Raw genomic sequence first — 23,219 nt, 5'->3', positions numbered from 1 at the left:
GTGCTGTCTGCACAAAGGTAGAGTTGGTTTCTATGATTACAGGGATAATAGCATGGGAAACCTGGCTGCAGAATGGCACGAGAGCAATTACAGTTGCAGTTCCCTGCAATTATTCCCATGCCCTGCAACGCAGCCCCCGGGGTTGTTCCTACAGCAGCACCTGGGGCCAGGCTGGGGGCAGGAGGACCCCAAAGAGGTCCAGACCCAAAGAGGGTCAAGGTTTGAATGAGGCCACAATGGTTCCCACTGCTCCCAGTACAGAACCAGCTCAGTTGTGCCCAGTGGGAATCAGTTTGTTGGGTGTTGCACAATGGAGGGAGGAGGAATGGGGATGGGTTTGGAATGGGGATTTGGGGAAGCCGGGGGTTTTGCTTCCCCGTGCACCCACAGAAAAGCACTTTGCTTCCTTATCCCTCAGCTGGGGATCTGCAAACATAGTGTGACAGAGGGATGCAATGAGAAGAGATCCATTAGAGCAAGGGAAATGCTCAAAGGCACCTACCCACAGCACTGCAAAGCTTTCCTGCAGCTGGGCTGACCCCGGGGTGAAATATCACACCCTGTTTCACAACACTGCTTGTGGGCTTCTCTCTATGTTCATGCCTAGTGGTAGAAAAAGTGTGGTTTTTATGGGGTCTGGGGTTGATGGGGGATGCATATGGGGTCTGCAGTTCAGGAGGATGCATATGGAGTCTGGGGTTCATGAGAATTGTGCACGTAGTCTGAGGCTCATAGGGGATGCATATGCTGTCTGGAGGTCACTGGGAATGTGTATGGAGTATGGGGTTGATGGGGGATGCTTGTGGTGCTGGCTGTGGGCAGGGTGCATCCAGCACAATGCCTTGGGGCATTGCTCACCTGAGCACCGGATGCCCTCTGCTCCTCACGACTCTCATTGTGATGGATGGATGGTGTTGTGGAGAAACACCGGATGGAAAATATATGTCAAGAATAAAAAGTGATGCTTAAAGGGCAGGAATGGAACCTTTCCTGTGCGAGGAGTCACGCTCCAGCCTGTGCTGTTTCAAATTAAGTTTTCAGTTTCCTAAAGGCAGCAGACAGTGCTTCACTCCATTCTGTCCCTGCTGTCATTAAAACTCGAGTGTGTTGTCTGGATACAGTATTTTGCCCTACCGTAAGAGCTCTAATCTTTTTTAGGACCATTTCTCGCCGCTATCTGCAGCCTCCCCGACCGCGGGGTGAAATACAATCGCTGTCTTCGGGAGCTGCACCTCCCCTTTGTCTTCGGCAAAGGCAGAGGAAAAGAACCACAGAGCAAACCGCCTGAATTTCCCCGTCCCCCTCCGCCGACGCCGTTTGTTGGGCTGCTTCCCCCGCTGCCACCCGCCTGTTGCAGGGGATGCGAGGAGCCTTCATTGTCTGCTGAACAATTCCCTGCAATTTGCTTTTCGCTCTTCCTTTCGGGCTCCTTGAATCCTTTTCACTCGGCGCTGCGTATTTTTAGCCGGCGCTCCGTCTCTCTGCTTCCCCGAACTGTTTGTGTTTGGAAAAGCCCCGGTTTTGCTGCTGGCGGTACCTTTGTGGAGCATTCCTCCTTGCCCACAAACCCTTCCCTTCCCCTCTCGCTGCTGCGAGCAGCGAACTGCTGGCTTCTCCCATTTTCCAGTTCCTGCTGGGATCCCACAAACCCTGGGATCCCACTTTCCTCGGGGCCAGAATCCTCCTGCTTTTGCTCCTGCTGCCAGCTGAGCCCTGCCAGTCCCGATCTTCTGGGGGATTTGCTGTGTCCCAGTGCAAAGGCGGGGGTTCAAGCTGGATATTAGGATCAATTTATTTTCCAAAGGGCGGTGATGCGGTGGCACAGGCTGCCCTGGGAGGTAGGGGAGTTCCCATCCCTCCCATCCGTCCCATCCCTGGAGGTGTTCAGTGGTGGAGATGTGGCACCTGGGGACGTGGTGCATGGTGGGCATGGTGGGGTGGGTTGGGCTTGGGGATCTCAGAGAGCTTTTTCAACCTTCATGATCCTATGATTATATGATTCTGGCTTTGGTGCTGATGCCAGCATCGCCGTGGTGCAGTCAGGGACCAGCATGTGGTGGCCATCATCTCTGCTCCCCAGCAGGGCTCCCAGCCCCAGCACACAGCCGAGCCCCAGGCAGAGAGCCAGCTCCCTCTTATCCCTCAGGCAAGGTGGCACTGGGATTTGGAAGAGCTGACTCCAAATGTTGGCTCTGCCATGGGCTTCCTACATGGCCCAAGGCGAGGCACAGAGTATCTCTGTTCCTCATCTGTACAAACCAGGTAATCTTTGTTTTCTCCCACTGTTTATTTTGAGTGCGTGTTTGGAGACAGGCTGCTCCTTCTCTTCTGTCTTGTTTGTACAGTGCTTGTGAAGCAATGAGCATCCTGCTCGTAGCTGCTGGGCAAAGAGTAAATGGTCAGTGCAATTAGTGGTAGTCATCATCATAAAAATAATAATAAATCTTGCACCTCACTCTGTAAAAACCCAGTCTCATCTGAAGATGCTCCCAGCTACCATCAGCAAACGGTGGATATTTATTTCCTTACCTTTATAGAATCACAGAATCACTGAGGTGGGAAAAGACCTCCAAGATCCCCAAGCCCAACCCATTCTCACCATGCCCACTGACCACATCCCCATGTACCACATCTGCATGGTTCTTGAGCATCTCCAGGGATGGAGCACCTCCACCACCTCCCTGGGCAGCCTGTACCAATTCTTTTTATCTTTCTCCTCATCTGTGCTGGTGACTGGAGGGGCAGCCCCGGCACTGTGTCTTTAATTCCCATTTTCATGAGCATCACTGCACTGTGGTTTAGGAGAAAAATGGGATCTCTGTTAATCTTGCTGCCAATATCTCAGAGTTGTTTCTGCTATTTCTTAATAACAAACTGCTTTTCTCTGTTGTCTTTCAACATCAGATGAGTTCTTGTTCCCATTTCCCTTTAATAAGTGCTATTTTGCTTCCATTATTACTCAATAGTAAAATCTCTTCCCGTCGACTTGGGCAGAAGTGGATTTACAGCTATGAAAATAAACTTGGGCGTGATGAGATCTTGTCATTTTATTATCTATAAAGTACTCCGCATGACTTTGTAGTTATCAGAATGTAATTATACATTTAGACTTTTCCACCGTCTCTGTTTCGTATTCTTCTTAAAAGGGAAATGATGAAAACTCGGAAACCCACTCTTAAATAGAATTTACAACACAACCACCACTGGCTTTACCCTGGCTTCTTCCAGGGGCAAAACAAAACAAAACAAAACAAAACAAAAAAAAACAACCTCCATGTGTCAGGACAGTGCAGATCTGCCCAAAGTGGTGTTCATGTTAGGACACATCATTGGGATTTTTTTTTTTTTTTTCGTGTGCGTTTCCTGGTTGGAGATGCAGGATTTACTGCCGGGTGCTAATTGTCATCGGAGGTGCTGGGTGTGGGCAAATCATTGTATAATGCCCACACCCTTCGGGCGGCTCAGGGTGCGGCGCTGTCTTGGCCTCACCGTGCAGTTAAAGATGTATTATTACCCAAAAGCAACACGCCCTTCCGTGCTTCTTTGTTTTTATTGGGATAGTTCTGGTCCGGCTCTCTGAGTACCCAGCATGATTGCAGCTTGATATTGGATTTCCAGCCAGCCCCGCTGCCCCTGTGGAGCTTTGCATGGGGAGCACATCAATCATCGCAGGATCACAGGATCAATCATCATGACGTAGAATGATTACAGCTGGACTCAGTGATTTCAGAGGTCTTTTCCAACCTTCATGATTCTATTGATGATTCTCTCACTTGGATTGGAAAGACCTTAAAACCCACCCAGTTCCAAACCCCTGCCATAGGGACACTTCCCCATAGACTGGGTTTTGGGTTGCCCGAAGTCCCATCCAGCCTGGCCTTGAGCACCTCCAAGGATGGGACATCCCATCGATCCAGGCAGTTTCTCCATCCTGCAGTGAGAAGCCTTAGACACCAAGGCAAGGGCAGGTGGCATGGTTGGAGACAACTGGGAACGGGTGCTGATTTGACCCAAAAGGAGCTCAGATCTTCCCACAATGGATGTGAAGTGGAAAGATGGGGACACATGGATGGGAACGTGCCATTGTTGCTTCCCAAAGTCAGTGCGGTTGCTTTGCACCTGGACTTGAAGGGGATGGAAGAGGATTACTTACAGTGTGAATTCTTTTTTAGGGACTTTGGGATGGTTTGCCCTGCGTAAGGACTTTCACAGGGCTTTCTGAATTTTGCACTTGGTGTCTGTGCCATTCCACCTCAATTCGCCAGCCCCTATGTCCACATTGGAACCAATCATTTCTCCAAATGGAGACATTTCTTGAAAACTTCTTCGGTCAGAACTATCCCATTGCTTTCTGTAAGCACATCACATGTCACACCTTCTCTACCTGAGCAGGACTGTGGTGGCTCATCCATCACCTCCACCTGGCATGGAGCACCCACCATGTCCCTGTCCTTTGCGCACCTCTGGGTCTCCTCTCCTCTCCATGAAGGATGTTACTACTTTTTCTTGCCTGAAGTAGAGGCTGTGTTTAAATGACACATCCAAGGCCAACTCAGAGAGAAGTCTCACCTTCCCCATGCCACATGATTGACTAGGGGGGCAATGACGCAGCCCCCTTATTAGGGTAATATAATTTTCCATCTCAAATAGGAACCGGGGATGTTTTAATGATTGGGCTCATTAGGTGGACTTTCCACTTAAAGTGTCTGCCTGGCAATTAAGACTGGGAGAAGCATGACTGATGACCACACCTTCTGTGACTTAATGGGGAGTCTGAAGGCTGATCTTATTATCACACCGATACACTCCGTGATAAAAAAGAATTTAAGATACTCTCCAGAGATTTATGTGCCCATTAGGAAGCCGCCAGGAGAAGGTTAAGGGAACTTGTAAGGTCAAAGCTGAACAGAAGGAAGTACTAGAGGCTTGGGATCGGGGACAGAGGACGTGGTTTCTGCTCTTTGCTCCACTCCTGACCCTTTTACACGATCCTTAATGCGTCACTTGGTTTCTGGTTTCTCTCCTGTGGTGCTCACCTGCGTGTTTCCAGCTGGATCTTGCGTCCTTTTTCTCTTTTTCAATAACAGTTCCCCCATCCTGAGGGCTTTAGTGTGCTTCTGCTCTTACCCATGTAGTCAGAGGAGCAAGGACCTACTCATATGGGGGGCAAGGGATAAAAACTGCATGGAATGGAAGGGAACGGTGTTCAGGGCGGGGAGGAGGCAGCTGAAATCTAAAGCAAAGAAAAAGGTTAGAACCGAATTTCTATTCTCCTCCAAGAGATGTCCTCTTGTGTCCTCAGCGATTCCCCAACCAGTTCTGCCCATGTTAAAATGTGACCCACCATAATATTTTTACTGAAGCCTGGTGTTTAATGGGCTGGAACTCATTGCAGAGCTCACAGTGCAGCTCCAAGCCTCCTGTTGGGGAACATTTTCCCAACATCAGCTTGCCATGGCTTGTCATTGGTGTTGGCCTTGCTGATAGATTGGACACCCTGTATACAAGAGCTGGCTCCTTCAGCTTCATACTTAGCTTTCGCTTCCTTAAGAGCAGTTGAGAGGGATAATTCAGCAAAATATGTTTTAGCCCAACACGGAGTTTTGATGACATTAAACTCTCTGGCATTTGGGTCCATTTGGTTGGATTAATAGACAAATTGTCTATTGTCTGACGGGTGGAAGAGTTTCATTCCAGCATGAGTCTGACTTGCACATGGAACCCAATTGGTTTGCATCAACCCTCCCTTTGTTTTTAATTAAACATGCTCTATGACAGATGCCCAACACTGAGGCAGTGGAAAAAAGAAAACAACCCATATATTACTTAGATTTGTGTGAAAACGAAATAACTGAGTATGAAGGCACTGGCTTTATGTCTGTAAGGAATCCTTTCAAAGTAGATTTCTTTGACCTTGGAAGCCCTACATAATTTCCCCTCCCCTCTCTCCTCCTTGCTGCACTCCCATAATCTCCCTCCTGCTTCCTTCTCTTCCCACCCTGCTCCGCATCACTATTCATGTGTTTGAAGCTCTTGGGGGCAATCTGGCCTCTCCCACCCATTTTCACCAGCTATCCTCTTACCCAGGCTTTCCATCCTCAAGTTGCTCTTTCCTCCCTCCCCTTGGGAAATGGGAAATGAGGGAACCTTCACCCTCTGCCTGGCCAAGTGTAACAGCACACTCGCTGCGTTCAGCAGGGGATGAGCTCCCTCCCTCTGCTTGGACAGCACAAGGACTCCACCCATAGCACTAATCCTATAATCATTGAGTGACCTTCCTTGGCTGAACCACATCATGGGAAAGCTTGCAAACGGTTTGTAACTGCTTCTCCCTTCCTACAAACTCCACTGTCTTCTCTATCAGCCCCATGCTGTTCCCATGGTCGGTGGCTGGGGACGTGTCCTAGCATCCCACCAGCATCTAAAATACTATTTTTTAATAAAGAGGTTTCGGCCAATGAAAAAACATCCTTCAGGTAGGATCTGGTGCCAAACTGAGTTGTTGGCAACCAGCCCACAGCTGGTGGGACAAGCAGTCTTGAGATCATAGAATCACAGAATCATTAAGGTTGGAAAAGACCACTAAGATCCCCAAGTCCAACCCCAACCCATCCTCACCATGCCCAGTGACCGTGTCCCCAGGTGCCACATCTACCCCAGTCTTCTTTCCAAAGAGCAGATCCAGCTCTGAGTAAAGGTGTGTATGCATGCACACCCTTACATGGGAATAAGTAGGCAAGAGAGTGGCAGGAACTGGAGGTCAAACACAACTCTCACCCAGCGTTTATCCAAGCAAGGAAATTTCTGATTGCCTGTTCCCTAGGAGGGCAGAATATGGATATACTCCCCATGCAGGTAAATAGTCACAGTGATTTCACAAGGGCTCTAATTCCTCCCATAGTGTGAATATGAGCTAAGAAAGGGCAAGAGCGCTTGGTTTGATGGAGAACTGCTCTCCTTTGGCTGATCTTGCCAGGCTGCAGGGTTCATTTTTCCACTGACACATCCCTGATAAAGAGCATGTGGCACAGGGAGCCAAGTGATTGTGTTGTCATGGCAAAGCCGAGCGAAAGAAGAGCAAGATTTAACATCGAGGATGCTCGGAGGCTGGGAGGAAAATGGCCCACAGCCATAAGTCATGCAGCATATCTGAGATGGGCTTGCATTTTTTGCCAAGTGCAGGCTGGTTGGTGACTGACATGAAATGGGCACAGAGTTTGGTCCAAGTCTTGGTGGGCACAATTCCACGTCGCAGAAACCAGCGGTACCAGTGACACTACTGCTGACAGCCTCCGCAGAGAGACGTCAGATTGGCCCTGAGGTGACAAAAAACAACAATCTGGAGAATTTCACATTGAGAGACCTTCCTTCTATTGAGGCAGAAAGAAGAGCGGGTGACCCTGAAAAGCACATGACTATGACAAGGTGTTTAATGTGCCCCGGAGCGGTCGGTTCCATAGCAATGCCTGCTGGAGATGGGGGCTGAGATGGCTGCAAAGCAGGGGAGCACTGCAGGGAGCCCAAGGATGCGCTGCACACCTCTTTCTGTGCAGCCACTGTGGGCTGTGATGCAGCACTGCCCTGTGAACACAAAAGGAGTTCTGCCTCCACCGCCGCCCATCCATCACCTTCTCACATGCCTGGAAGCAAAAAGAAGAAGAAAAAAAAAAAGGAATCACGGGAAAATAAAGAAGCACTGCAGCCAGCGAGCTGTCCTCTGCGTTCCACAATTCTATAAATTCTGTTCTTCCCTTCCTCTTTAATCACCAGGCATATAAAACACGCTTGCAGCAGAATCATATTCTCCCCATTAAAGTTTCAGGGGAGAAATACCGGTCCCATTTGCCTGTTTAGCAAAGCAGGGCAGAGCACGGCCGTTTTCCTTTTCTCCTCCCAATCTGCTTTATGGCAGGAGTTGTCTCTTTTAGGGCTGGCCATTCATAGCAGTTTCTCATTGCAGGCTCCTCATAATTATATGTGTCCAGGGGATCCTCACCATCCGTGCACCTTTTGGATGGGTAGGAGAGCAAAGGATCCTTCCCATCTCCTGAGTGAGCCCCAGGGTCTCTTCTGTGCTCTCCTAAGGCTGTCACAGGCAAATGGCTTGGATGGTTATTGATAGCTGCGCCCTCGGAACTCCCTCCTTGTGCAGAAGGACACGGCCCTATTTTTGCCATGGAGCCTCATTCTTATTCTGCAGCACTCAAAATACTGAGGACTGAAGCTGGCTGCAGATTTATGCTCCTGCTCTGCTGCTGTTAAGGTTGCCCAGCTCTGTGTGTAAATCTGAGCGTGCTGTGCTTGGGGCAGTGTGCATTTCCGAGAAGCAGCAGAAGGGATGGGCTGCCAATCACTGCACATCACTGCAAGGCACTGCCAATCACTGCACATCTCTGCCAATCACTGCAAGTCACTGTCAATCGCTGCACATCACTGCGCATCACTGCCAATAACTGCAAGCCAATGCCAAACTCAGGCTGTTTTGTTTTTTTGCTGGGCGAACGCAGCCACAGAGGGACGTGTGTTCTCCTTCCTGATGGCTTAGCCATAAAAGCAGCTCTTTTTTGTTTATTTTTGGGGCAAGAAGATGTTTGGTTTGACATTGGTTCAGGTTTTATTTTTAAAGCGTCATATGAGAAATGCAGCAAGAGGAAACCACACTCTGTTCCTTAAAATAAATGGAAGGAAAGACAGTGCTGTGAAAATGTTCTCTGATGCACGCAATTGGTGTGCATGCCATAGAAGATGTTGCACTGGATCATGAGTTTTCCTATGCAGCATGCCTTCATAAGGCTTGGTGGGGTGCTGGGGCTTACAAAGTGATGTAGCTTGCAACATGCAGCAGCTACATGGTGATGCCCTCTGCAAGGGGGAGAGCACCCCTCTGCTCCCCAGGAATGCCAGCAATGCTCCCAATGCCTGGCACTGGCCTCAGGGCGGACTTTGCAAACAGAGGCAGTGGTCAGGACTTGCTGTGAGTGCAACTGCAAACATTGCTGAAGTGCCAGCTTGGGTGAGGAAAGCCCCAGCTCCTGTTTGATGCCGGTGTGCTGCTTTGAAGTGCAGTGCTGATGAGGTGCTGGGTCCCTCCCTGCCCATGAGACTAATGGAGATAGGTGCATACACATGAAAATGCAAGGTGGAAAACAAAAAAAAAAAAATGAAATGCAAGGTATTTGGGAATGTTTTGATGAGTTTCATGGGCAAACAGGGAGAATAAGTTGTTGTGCTAATGGGGGGGCATTCGTGGAACAACATAATGTGTATTAGGAATGGCGGAGATGAGAGGATGGATGAGTGGATGCAGAGGTAGACTTCCAGGTGTCTTGTTTTACTGTGGCCTTTTAACTCCCTTATAGAGAATAATACATGTAAGCAGAGACTGACATATCTGAGCAGTGAAATGCAAAACACAGGTAGAGAAATGATAGGGAAACACAGAACCATAGAATGGTTGGATTGGAAGGGACCTTGAAGATCACATCGTAGCATGGTTGGGTTGGAAAGGACCTTGAAGATCACAGAACCATAGAATGGTTGGGTTGGAAGGGGCCCCAAAGCTCCCCTCCAGCCCCACCCCTGTCATGGGCTGGGTGCCCCCCACCAGCTCAGGCTGCCCAGGCTCCATCTGTGGCCTTGGACACCTCCAGGGATGGTGCTGCATCCCCAACCCAGCTCTTGTGCTCTCCCTGTAAGCCAGGGGCTGTCAGTAAGTCCCATGCCAATGCCTTCGTGGTGCAGCTTGCTGCTTGTGATCTGGCTGCAAAACTATTCTGCATATAACTGGAACTCGTCTTTACAGTGCTGCAGACCCAGAGTAGCATCACTGAAAGCCCTGGATTCAGTGCATGGTTGCACCAGTTGAAGTAAGAACCCCAGAAAAGCCCAACCGAAGCATAAAATTCATCTATTGAGCCCCAGTAGCCAAGTGCTGGCTGGCTGCAGGCAGTGCCCTTTAATCCAAAGTCTCCTCTGGACTTCTCCTTTGAGTCCAGGCACATGAGCAGCTCCAGTATCCCTGGGAAATGTTTCCTTGTAAAGCCTTTGTGAACTTGTGCATGCATTTATGCCACAGTTATCACGCGTGTAATTTAGGCTGACATCGTAATGACAGCATGGCGAGTTCAAAATGGAGCAGTAAATATAGTTGTTAGGGGGAAAAAACAAAAAGATCCCTGCCCATCGTCCCGAATGTCTCCTCACGTCATGGGATGGTGCAGATGGAGTCCAAACACCATCAGCAATTCTGGGTCCCAGCTGGAAGCTGCCTGGAGTCCAGGGCAGCCAAAGCAAACAGGCAAGAGCAGCTCTCTTTGTGGGGCAGAGCTCTCTTTGCAGATCAGAGCTTTTTCTCCTGACTTCCCTTCTTTTGTGGGGAGAGCATCCTGCACCCCCCCATGCCCTGAAATCAGATGAACAATTAACCCTATTGACTGCCTGCTATTTCTCCATGTGCTCAAGCTGTCTAACAGGAGGTCTTTTCTTCTGCTTTTTCCAGGTTAAACCCTGTGTTTCCCACTGGCTGTGGCTGCATTCACCATTCTGGGCCCTGCTGACACGCACACATCTGCAGGACTGGGACAATTAATTCAGCTGCTTTTCAGCTTTCCAGCAGGTTGGTACGGAAACCAGGGGCTCTGCTTGCAAGAGAAGCTGAGATACAAATGAGGTCTGAATGTGACCCCTGATCTGTAGTTAAATTGCTCCATACCTTGAGAAATGGATCATATTGTCCCCTGCAGACAGGAAGCTGTCTTTGGATATGCAGTGCCTGGCCACACGGTGAGGTTATGCTCATCTGTTACCTCTGGTCTTCAGAGAGCTCATTAGCTGCTGGGTTCACATAGCAGAAGACTGGATGAAAGCACTGTCTCCTTCCCCAGCTGTCCTTGCGGCAGATTCATGTTTGCTTTGCAAATGTTCAGCTCTGGGGTTGGGGATCTGTGTGCCTCAGAGATTCACGTGGACAGGAAGAGTGATGCAGAGAAGTGTGGCTCTGCAGGAAAATGGTCATAGAATCACAAAATGATTGGGTTGGAAGGGACCTTGAAGATCACAGAGTCATAGAATGGTTGGGTTGGAAGGACACTCATATGGGTAGAAACTGGGTGGACTTCATCCTGAAGATGTTCTCTCCTTTTTGCTTTGGGGTTTTCCATCGGCTTTGTAGGCATTCTCTTTTGGAAAGGTGATAGTATGACAGAGTAGCCTGGGAAATAGGCACAAGGGTAGGACCACATCAGCAAAACCATCATGCTTAAGAGTTAAGTTAGAGGTGGTGCTGTAGCAGTCAAACTGAGCCAAATTATCCTGGGTTAAATTACCATGGGGAGGCACTAGCATCTTTTAGGGGGCCAGCTGTGTGGGGCTGGGTGCCTTCTGCAATCCACGATTCTGTGAAATTTTTGCCCCATGGTGGGGTTGGCCATGGGAGCATGGGCTGAAGCCTGGACCCTCTTTCAGGTTATGGCTTTAAGTTGTACCAGGGGAGGTTCAAGTTGGATATTAGGAACAATTTCTTCTCCAGAGTGATCAGGCGCTGGCACAGGCTGCACAGGGAGATGGTGGATTCCCCATCCCTGGAGGTGTTCCAGAACTGTGGAGATGTGGTACTGAGGGACGTGGGCATGGTGGGGTGGGTTGAACTTGGGCTTTGAGATCTTGAGGTCTTCTCCAACCTTCATGATTCCGTGATTCTGTGATTCTGCTCCTGATGCAGAGAACCGAGCAGAGTTCCTGCAGGCTGCATCGCTGCTCTGCAAAGGCACCTTGCAGGGATGAATCTGTGCAAAGCCACTTCTGCTCCCCGCTGCTTGTCCCTATGGGAGCTGCTTTGCACTAGCCATAGCAGGACATCCGTACGCTTAGAGCTTCGACAGCAATTAGAAATGAAGCAGGAAAAATCATGTTTTCGGAGGAAAATCCTCCCCCCTGTGTGAGGTGAGGCCGTCAATCCCCGTGTTGGAGCCTGCCCATACCTGCTGCCAGCCGGCCCCATCCTGCTCCAGCACCGCTGCAGCTCCTCTCCTCGCTGCGTTCCTGCACCCCACACCCAGCACCAAAATAGAGATTCCCCCCCCCCTCCTCCCCACCCTCCCGTGACTCAGGCGGGCAGCAGCACCACGCACATCTGCTTCTCATTCCGTGTGCTCCGACCCTTTTATTTATACTCCCCGAGCCCTTCCTTTGGCATTTCTCTCTCGGGATGGAGAAGAAAACAGGGAGTGGTTCCAAGGCTTCCCTCTCTTTTCCCCAGCTTGTTTGGGACCCCCGGCTGGACCCTCCCAGCTCTATGGGTGTATTTATTGCAGTAAGGCTGTGCCCGGCGCCTAGCCCAGTCCATTGCAATCTGTCCACTCGGAAGGCCAGCAGCCAAACCAGTTTTCCATGGTTGAGTCGGGCACATTTTCCGTCATGTTTTTTGTCAGGAAGCAAACCCACCCAATGCGTGTGCCGCTCAATGGGAGCCTTTTTTTGTGTGTGTGTGGGGGGGTTTTTTTTTCGTTGTTGTTGTTGTTGTAATTCCTCTTCCTCTCTCCGGCTGTGGTGAGGAGTGGAGGGGCTGCCCCAGGGTGAGCCCAGGAGAGCTCAGAATGGAAGGAAATGTTTGTTTGTTTTTTTTTTTTTTGCTATTTTTAAGGCCATACATACATCCCATGAAGCTGGAGGTGCAGCTCCCTTGGCACCAAGGTGGGGATGGAGGAGAGCAGGCAAAAACACATGGGCTAAAATGCCACCATCACCATCACTCACCCCATGAGACCCCAACCAGGCACTGTAGAGGTGCTGGAGAACCTGGTTGAATGGCTCAGGGTTCATCCTGGTGGGACACATGAAGATTTTTCTCCTGTTCTCTCTTTTATTTTCTCTCCTTTGGGATTATTATTATTATTATTATTATTATTATTATTATTATTATTATTACTATTATTAATATTTTGCATGGGATGAGTGAGTTCCCATTTAAGTGGAGTGGTTGCACGGGATGAATGGAAAGCTGCATTATGCTTGACATGCTTTGCACTCCTCAAAGGATTTATGTGCACACAGACCTGTAGGTGCAGGTGTGTACATGTACATCTACTCCCTGCTGGCATAGGAAGTGGAGATGTGCAGACGCCTGGATCGTGTGCTGTATTGGTGACACCACACTCAGAAGTGTTCTGAACACCCAGGTGTGTCCAGGAGGTCACCAGGGTTCAAGTAGAGCCCTGCAGAAAGGATCCTTGCTGGGCGTTGAGCACCTCCAGCAATGCAGCATGTCCCAAAAACCAGCAGAGAGGAGCAAAAGCATGCAGGGCACCCTAGCCTCCAACCAGTCCCAGCCTCATTACCCAGGAAGCTGCTTCATTAGAAAGAAGAAATGTTTGACAACGAGGGCAGCAAGGACTGGAATCAGTTGCCCAGAGGAGTTGTGGATGTCCCATCCCTGGAGGTGTTCAAAGTTGGTTGGATGGGGTTTTGGGCAACCTGATCTGGTGAGAGGAGTTCCTGCCTGTGGTAGGGGTTGGAATTAGATGGGCTTTAAGGTCCCTTCCAACCCAAACCATGCTGCGATCCTGCGATGGGGGTCAGGAGTTGGATCAGAATGACTTTAAGGTCTCTTCCAACAGAAACCATGCATCCATGCTGGATGCAACCACCCGTTACTTGCTCCCATAGCTTTTCCCACACCATGGTTAATTCATTCACCTCAGCCCTATGAGTTGGTGCAGCCCTCAAAGCACCATCTAGAGCAGGGCTGTGCCTTTCGTACAGCTCCAGTAATTACATTTATTTGCCTGCTCAGGCTCATTTATCACTGGGATCCCCCTTTGCCAAAACCTGCTCAGCACAAGAGATGACCCCGTAGTATGGCATTCGGTTTTAATCCAGCCGCTGCCCACAGTGACCCACAGCTCCTGATTTTGGAGATTTATATGAACTCTAAAACTGGAAAGGGTGCTGGGTAATTTCAAGAAGCCAAAAAGAAGAAATGCAGCCCTTCAATTATAGGAAGCAGTGAGCTGAGCTCTGTTCTTGCCAGAGCTCCTGTTTGCTTTTATCTGGGACCCAAAAATGTTTTCAGCATCCACGTTGCATTGGTCCCACCACCTGTGGGGCTGCTGGGTGGAACCTGGGATTCACTGGGTATCCAAACCCCAAGCTTTGTCCTGGAGCCCAGGAGCTGGATGTGAAGTGGTGCTCAGGTTGGGCTGGGACCTTGGTGCCAGTATGGGGATGCTGGGGCTTTCAGGCTGGTTTGGGGATGGTGCCAGTAGAAATAACCACAAATCTCACAGTCTAACTTAAGTCCTCCATCTGTTTGGGGCTGTTGCAGCTGATGGCAACCAGATCCTACAAAGGGTCATCAAGTTTGACTCTTATTTTCTGTATGGGTTCTGGAAATGGGAAAGAATGGCTGTCACTAAAACAGAGAAGTGCAGAAATATGACACTGCCAGGACTGATGGGCTGGAGGGGGTTCTCCAACCCCTTTTACTTTGGATTCCCTGATGGGACTTCACGTGAATTTTACTTTTGGATGGATCTTGGAATCACTGAGGTTGGAGAAGACCCCAGGATACTTAGTAGTGTGTGTAGGGTCCCCGCAAGCTCAGCGTGCCAGGGAGATGGTAGCTGTTAATAAGGGCAAATGCTGGTGCACCCAAGGATTTTATTCCAAGTGTTGATACTTGGAAAATCCTGTTAGTATTGGAGAGCTCCAGGCTAGAGGCCACCCATGTCACCTCAATCCCTGAAGTGTTATTGACACGACCAAACGCCGTCCTCCTTCCCAGCAGCAGCCCACAACGCCCCCTCCCATCCTCGCTCTGAGCATCCTTCCAGTCAGCGTGACCCTGTTTGCATCCTTCCTCGCACAAAAGCATCACCTTGGAAACCTCTGCCCTCATCTACCTTGCCTAGATCTAAGCAAAATCACCTTTTTTTTTTTTTTTTTTTTTTTTTGGAGAGGGGGAAGGGAGTGCTCAGTTTTGGGTGGAGAATCCTATTATGAGCCATTTTCCTGGCTCAGCCTCGCTGTCCCAGGGCAGGATTTGTCCCAGAGGCAATGCCGCTCCCCGTCAGCTGGCAATATTTCCATTGAACTGCTCCCCTCCCACCGCACCCCTGGGCCTGCCGTCCATCATCCCCATGAGAAATCTGATGATTCCCCTGCAGGGAGGCAGCGGTGGGTGCTCAGCACCGGGGCAGAGCGATGGAGGTGAAGCCCCACCTTCCAGCCGCAGGGAGAAGAGCTGAGTGCGAAGGCGGGTGGTTAATCACACCTTGTGCCGGAGACAAGATGTTCAGCGGGGAGGCGTGCTTAGGGAAATATTTGCCTTTTTGGTTTTTACATCCTCCAGCCCTTCAACATGATCCCAGCACTCACTCTGAGCCTCTGAGGATGGAGTGAGTGGATCTGTGCTGGGAGAGTTTTCCACCGCTGTTCCCCCCATTCCCTGTTGGTGGATAAGTCATGGGAAGGGGGGAAAGAACCTTTCCAAGGCAGCAGTGGCATGGGAGCATCCCTGTTGATGCAGAACATCCCCGGTCTGGAGCTGTGCAAATCAGTGACAGAAAGGAGCTATTCTGCTTTGACAGATGAGAGTAATCTCACATGCACATCTTAATTGCTTCATTAGGAAGGTGCAAATAAACCAGGGGCAAAAAGGGCTGCAGATGTGGGGCTGGTGGATGGAGGAGGGAGAGCAGCCAGCTCATCCTGGCTGCAGGGATTGGGAAAGAGCAGTGGGAAGGAAAAGAAGCAGCAGAGCCAAAGTGTCAGTCCCTTGAGTGCTGAGCACCACAGACACTGGAGTTGGCATGGAAAAGGAACAGGGATGAGCAGAGCAACTTGAATCCTGCTGGCTGCCTCACCTGCAGCTGGATGGGGTGGCTGGGACACTCAGCACACTAGGTATGGTCCATATCCCTTTGGGATGCTTTGCTGGATGCTTCTGAGGTGACAAGGATGCTCAGTGTCCTGAATGTGGGTCCAGAACCCACTGGGATGTTTAGCTGGATGGTTAGATTATTCAGATACAGAGCTTCTGCCTGCAGGGACTGAGCATTGAGGATGCTGTTCTCCATGAGGAATGGGGTGGTTGCATTTGGGATGAGTTTGAGTAGTCCTGTGGGTGTGCATCAGAGGTTAGTTATTCTGAAAGCAGAATAGCTATTCTTTCAGATTGGGGCATTTCTTTCAAACGTGGGCATTACTTTCTAAGTAGCTCCATGTACCTGCTCCTACACGATGGAAGTGTGACCAATGTAGAATCACAAGGTTGGAAAAGACCTCTGAGATCCCCAAGCTCAACCCCAGCCCACCTCCACCATGCCCACTGACCATGTTCCCAAGTGCCACATCTCCACGGTTCTGGAACACCTCCAGGGAAAGGAACTCCCAATACCTCCCTGTTTAGCTTGTGCCAGTGCCTGACCACTCTTTGGAGAAAAACTCCAACCTGAGAGCAGCATCTTGCAGGACCCTTACATGAGAAGATAGATTTGTTTGGTTTTGTTTTTTTTTTTCACCTGAAAGAAGTAAATAAGTTTGAAGCATTCCCATAAATACAGTGTTTCAAGATGTCATCCTCAGCCTGCTCAGAACATGGCTACGTTAGGTGCCCTTCACCTTTCCTCCTTCCCAAGTTTATTTTATCTGCGCTGTCATTTGCTTTGAAAAAGTGGGATATTCTGCGTAACTCCATGAGGTCGGTTCAGGATTCGTGTGGGGGAGTGACATCTGTCCTCAGACACTGGGGCTGCGGATGCTGGTTTTGTGCCTGGGATTTCTAAGGACTCCACCCTGTGCTTGGGAGGAGGCAGAGGAGGCAGCTGGAGGAAGGCTCTGCTTCCATCCAGCCCAGCTGTCCTTTCCCAGGCATGGGAACCATAAGGACACTTCTCAGCCTGAATGCCCAAGGGGAAAAATGCCCTCTCTGCAATTGTATGTAAACGAATTGCCAGGGTTGTCTTGCTTCCTACCCACCCCCAAACTATCCAAATGAGATAAAATCACCTTCAATTTTCTGGCATCCTGTGAAGTTATTGGCTTTCCTGAGTGCTTTGCTTAACAGAACCACATCACGAGAGGACCAGGAGGGGAAAACAAAGGAAAATGAGTCCATTTACACCAGTGGGAGCTGTGCGTTGTTTTAGAAGCATAGCATCACAGAATCATGAAGGTTGGAAATAACCCCTAAGATCACTAAGTTTAACCTCAGCCCATCCCCACTGTGCCCACTGACCACGTGTAGGCACAACAGCTGCCCTTTTCAATTTCTGCTAAACACGGGGAGTCATAACAGTGTTCCCCCATCTTCCAATTCCAGTTCGCTTGCTCTCTTACTGATGATGCCTGAATTGGAGGGGATGGACCCAAGTGTCTGGGGAGAAGCAAGGATTCCTCTGCAAACAATTGTCAGGGTGGTCTGATGTCTTGTTTTTGGTATCTTCTGCACTCAGACCGTGACCTGGCGATTTACAATTAACAAAGACTGACATGAAGATGCATTTCTTCACGTGACAACCTTTTCGTGCTAATTCTTCTTCCAAACAAAAAATGAAAATGACCAAGACCACAACAGACATTTAATTTCTCTTACTGCTTGCATCATGGAATCATTAAGGTTGGAGAAGACCTCTAAGATCCCCAAGTCCAACCACAGCCCACCCCCACCATGCCCACTGACCACGTCTCATTTTAGGATATCCTAAGAAGGAAGGTGTCTCCTCCTTCCTGGCTCAGGGACTGTTTATGATCATACACTCACCTTGGAGAACACATGAGATTTTCAGATTATGGGCAGTTTAAAAGGAGATTTTCTACAGAGCTGGCGTAGCTGGTTAACATGGTGAATCCCAGCATGCTGTAATGAATCAATTTGTTTCAGACAACAGCCATAATTAGCACGGAGCTGATGCTCAGGCTGAGGGATGCAAAGCTGCACCTTCAGTCCTTGGCCACAACCTGCAGACCTGTGGCACCTGGTCCCGTGCCAAGGAGTCCAAGGACGGGATTGGAGCAATCACAGCTCCTGGGTGAAGATAGTCCCCAAAGCATTGTGTGGATGGGAAGGCACTCCCTGCGCAGTCCCGTTTTGGAGGTGTAGGTGCCAACACTCAACAGTGTGAAGCAATGCAGCATCACCCTTTCCCCACACAGCAGATCCAGTGTGTGCCTGGAAAGATGTTGGCTGTGGGAGGATGTGGAGGAAACACGATGGGGAGGGACTCATTGCACAAAGTTCCTAAGGGAAGGGTGTGCAAGAGGAGCATGTGGTGGTTATGAAAGGTGGAGTGGGTGGGGACCAAGGAGGAAGAGACAGGAAGTAAGGGAGAGGGAAGCAGAATTAAACCCCAGAGCATGTGGAAGGGTTTAAAATGGAAGCAGTTGATGGTGGAGGTGTGAGTGGGGCAGTGGGGAGGAGGACACTATGGGGAGGCAGGGTTGTTTGGGAGTTACCGATTGGAAAACCCCTGCTCATGTCCTGCTGTCTGTGTTCTGTCCTGTCCTAGGGCACTAAATGAGAATATGGCCAATGGCATTGAAGATCTTATTGGGATCCCATTCCCAAACCACAGCAGCGAGGTCCTATGTGGTCTAAATGAACAGAGACACGATGGTCTCCTCTGCGATGTCATCCTCATCGTCCAGGACCAGGAGTACCGGACCCACCGCTCTGTCCTTGCTGCCTGCAGCAAGTACTTCAAAAAACTCTTCACTACCGGCACTTTAACTGACCAGCCCTATGTTTACGAGATTGACTTTGTCAAGCCTGAAGCACTTTCTGCTATCCTCGAGTTTGCCTACACCTCAACCCTCACCATCACCACCTCCAACGTCAAGCACATCCTCAGCGCTGCCAAGATGCTGGAGATCCAGTGCATCATTAACGTCTGCCTGGAAATCATGGAGCCCAGCAGAGGGGAGGAGGAGGAAGATGACAAAGAGGACGAAGATGACGACGAAGACGAAGATGAAGATGAGGAGGAAGAGGAGGAGGAGGAAGAAGAAGTGGAAGATTTTGTCAATCAGGAGAACCTGGCTGATGGCCAAGAAGTAAGCTGTCACCAAAGTCCTTCCAAGTCTGATCTTACTGAAGAAGCATTTACTGAAGCACCTAAAGACTTTCCAAATCACTACCCGGCCAACAACTCCTCTGGGCACCTGGGCGTGATACGAGACTTTTCCATCGAGTCCTTGCTGAGGGAAAACTTGTACCCCAAGGCAAACATCCCAGAAAGGAGGCCTGCCCTCTCTCCTTTTGCCCCTCCCTTCTTCCCCCATCTGTGGAATGGTGATTTTAGCAGCTTTCCCCAACTCGAAGAACCGCAGATTGACAATGGCCCCTTGGATCTGGTGATCAAGAAGAGGAAGATCAAGGAAGAGGAGGAGAAGGAAGAGCTGCCTCCGCCTCCTTTCCCTAATGACTTCTTCAAGGACATGTTTACCAACACCCCAGCAGCTCCCTTAGGGCACATTAAGGCAGAGACCGACTACAGCGCTTATCTCAATTTCCTCAGCGCTACCCAATTCGCAGGAGTTTTTCCTCCATGGCCCCTGGAGGAAGAGAGGAAGATAAAGCCCAAGGCATCCCAGCAGTGTCCCATCTGCAACAAAGTCATCATGGGGGCTGGGAAGCTGCCCCGACACATGAGGACCCACACAGGGGAGAAGCCGTATATGTGCAGTATCTGTGAGGTCCGCTTTACCAGGTGTGCATCCGGCGTGCTGGGGGGTGGGGAGGGCTGGCTCTGGAGCTGTTTGTCCCTTTTGTCCCCAGAAAAATAGCAGAGGGGAGGTCCCCATCCCTTTCAGAAAGAGGAAGGGAGAAGAGAGAAAGAGAGAAAATGAACTCACCCATTTTGGTGAGCTGTAGATCGTAGCTGCTCACAGGACAAAACTTAAGGAACCAATGAGATATTTTCAATCTCATCGTCATTTAGCACAATGGGAGAGGAGGGAGCTGGGAAACAGATGGCAGCTTGTGGCTGGAGAGCCAAGAGAGCTTCATCCCTACCATGCTGGGAGATGCGTTGAGTGGGAAAGGCACTGAGTGGAGGGAAGTCATTAGTTTGGGTTTGTGCATCATTTTGGCATAGCTGTAGGCACCAATCAAATTGCACTTGTTTGATCATGACAGCGTCTGTGCTTTCTGAGGCTGGAGCAGTCCTAATGATTACATTTTGGTTTGCAAGGGTTGGATTCATTGCCTCTGCCATCGGCACCCCCTGACACCTCTGCATCAGCCTACATGGCTTGGGTACCTCACATTGGGTGAGACCAGCCCCAAAGCCAGGCTGCCCACAGATAGGCACCACTGCACCTCTCTGCACACCAGCAGAGCCCTCAGAAGTGAAAAACTGGAGCAGGCTCCAGTAGAGCTGTGCACATGTCATGCTGCAGCTTGCTCTGAAAGTCTGGGCACATTTAACTGTAGAGCAGAGACAAATAGATTCCTGGACCTGCTCTTGCTGGGTATAATTAATATCTAATGAGTACAATCTTTACCATAATAATAACAAAGCTTTCTGACAGGGGGATGGAGCTTCAGCTCCTGGCTGTGAGCCCCATTAGGCTGAGCCAGAGGACAATAATATTCACAGTGGGCAAAGCAGAGATGGTGACAATGGCCAGGCCCCCGGGGTGCTTCGTGTTCAGCCTCTTTTCTTCTCTCGGCTCTGTGATAACATTTGAGCAGAATTTATGTAGATGATGAGCAAAACTATGTTTCCACGCTCCCCAAAATAAGTTTCTGTGCTCCTTTCCATCAGTGTGGCAGCCTCTGCGTTACGATGCATTGACACCGTTCAGATAATGGGGATAATCTGGAGGCTGTAGTGTACAGCTCCCCAAATCTGATAGGAACGACAGCTGTATTGTTGGCTTCGGCTGGGGAAACTGAGGCACAGAGTGATGTTAGCACTATGAAAATGTCGAGGAAGGCTCAGAGGAGAGCTTGGGTATCCCGATCTCTGGTCCAGGCTGTGTTAGAAGGGCTGGGTCAGCATCATGGTAGGGAGTACTGTGGGTTGGTTTTCTGGATGAATCCCTCCTGTGCATCCTTTCTGCACTTGTGAACTGTGCAGAAGCAGAATTATAGAGAGAGATACAGAAAATGAGGTTTTTGGTTGGGGCTCCCCCAAACTCCCCACTGTATGCAATCACCATCACTTCGTGGGTCTTCACAGCCAGGGTCTGCCTCTTTCACTCCCCTCTCCCAGGGCCATGCGTCCTCAGGACTTCATTTAATAGCTCATTAATTGTTTCAACAAATACTGCTGTGGTTCTGGTCTGCTGTGGTGCACGGCTCGAGCCCTATGGAGAACACTGCAAAAAGTTCAGCCTTCCCACCAGGACAGCCCCAGAGGGCTCAAGGAGAAACTATTACAGCCAGAAAGGTTAATGTTATTTGTTCACATTATTTGTGCTGTGACAGCTTGCAGAGCCTTCATCGCTTTCCTAATGCAATTGCACTGAGGATGTTCACACAGAGAGGGTGTGTTTCTCCCTCTGCTTTATCCAGCATCCTCCACTGCACCCCACAGCTGCCCCAAATGCAGCACCCAGCTGAGAAGAGCACCCACTGTGGTCGTCACCCAGGTGACCTCTTGTATGCAGGACTTACAGCCCTGGCATGCCGTGTGTTTATTAGGAACAGCAATTCTGTGAGGTTAAACGTGGCATACATGGGTTTAAATTCTATTATAGGTGAAGCTGGAAGCTCTGCTTTTCATTACCGTTTTCCAACACTTCCCATTATGTGACCCGGTGTCCATCTGCCTGCAGCTCCATTGAATGTTATCCATTTGGGCTGCAATTTTCTGTGCTGCTTTGTCTGCTTCTGAGAACTGATTTCAGCACTTTGGGAGACTGAGGGGAAATGCGGCTTCACTAAAATCTCAGAATAATGGCATCTTTGACAGTTTCTCATTTGGCTCTTGGGTTCTGGCCCCATGGAGCACTGGAGGTGTTTCTTTCTGCCTTCCAAAGTGCTGCATGAGCTGCAAACCTTGGGAAAGCATTGGGGCTGCTCCTTACAGGTGGTGACCAAGTGGCTTTTTTGCTGGGGACACCTCTTTGCATCCTTCATGAAGTCCTATATCTCTGCCTTAAGGCTTTTAGACCCCTCTAGGTGGGACTTTTGTGTCTGCAGAACCCACGGAGCCCCTGCCTAGGGTAGTCCCAGGTGTGATGTATGGGGCCATGGACTCAGCTTGCGCTTCCATTGCTCTCTTCCATCCATCCCCATCACCCAGGGGACCTCAGCAGCACCACTGAGGCGAGCAGGAGCACCCAGAAGAGATGCACATCCCCATGAGCAGAGCTTCAAGACCATGGGCTCTATGTCCCCTAAGCACAGCTGAGTGTGAGACACAAGCAGGGCTACAAGTGCTGGGTCTGTTCTGTCCTGTGCATGGAGCAGCATCAGCTTTCATGTAGACAGCAGGACTGGATCATCTTGCCAAAGATAGCAGAATGGCAGGAATCAGTATGTAGGCAGCAGAAAGTGGGTTCTGAGAGCTCAGCCTGCCAGCATTAATATATTTGGGGTTGTTTTTTCCTGTTGTCATCCTTATATCCTTTATGTACTAATGACACTGCTCTGTCTACTCTCCGCACTCTTCCTGATGTCTTGGAGGGATCGGACTGAAAGCATTCCCAAAATCAATGGAATTCTCCCACTTTGCTATTCACTTACTTTCCATGTAGAAACCCCTCTCGTGTGTTGTGGCTCAGTTCACGTACAGCCAGTTTCTCTTATTACTGTGTGCCTCAGCTGTGAGTTTCGCAGTGTGCAGAAGGAAAAAATCACAAAATAAGGAAAAATAAATAAATAGCTTCTGGGCTGCCAGCTTGGGAAAATATCCTGGTAGCTCTCCGTTGTTGCTTAAAAATCAGGTGAGCTGTACAGATGGATGCCACGGGGATGGGTGCTGCAGCATCCCCTGTATCTGAAGCTTTTGTGAGCAGGTGCCATCGCGCAGAGCAGCGCGGTGCTGCCAGCCTCCAGCTACAAACCCGGGCTGCGGAGACATCTAGCGGCCAGATGTGGTCATCTATGCATGGAATTTATTCTAGGCAGATCCTGCGTGTGTTGAAGCATCCGCCAGGAAAAGTGTTGGATGCCTCATTCCCGGAGACACCCAAGTTCTTTCAGGGCAGAGCTGATGGAGCTGTGGGTGTTATGGTTCATTGCAGGGCAGTGGGATCGGGTGGCCTTTAAAGGT

The 23,219-nt window shown here is 49.8% G+C and overlaps 1 protein-coding gene across 3 annotated transcripts in view; it reads left to right on the top strand.

The window, feature by feature from the left end:
* Positions 1-23,219, top strand: part of ZBTB7C (zinc finger and BTB domain containing 7C) — a 104,546-nt gene that overhangs the window by 79,835 nt on the left and 1,492 nt on the right. For all 3 annotated transcript variants that reach the window (XM_090131143.1, XM_031597094.2, XM_090131144.1), the window contains 2 exons: positions 10,499-10,615; positions 18,504-19,703. In XM_090131143.1, the coding sequence (XP_089987269.1) occupies positions 18,520-19,703 (1,184 nt within the window). In that variant the 5' untranslated portion in view covers positions 10,499-10,615; positions 18,504-18,519. The remainder of the gene's footprint in view (positions 1-10,498; positions 10,616-18,503; positions 19,704-23,219) is intronic.

The sequence above is a fragment of the Phasianus colchicus genome, chromosome Z (genome assembly GCF_987193195.1).
Source record: "Phasianus colchicus chromosome Z, bPhaCol1.hap1.1, whole genome shotgun sequence".
NCBI classification, from domain to species: Eukaryota; Metazoa; Chordata; class Aves; order Galliformes; family Phasianidae; genus Phasianus; species Phasianus colchicus.
This window is presented reverse-complemented; position numbering and strand designations above follow the sequence as displayed.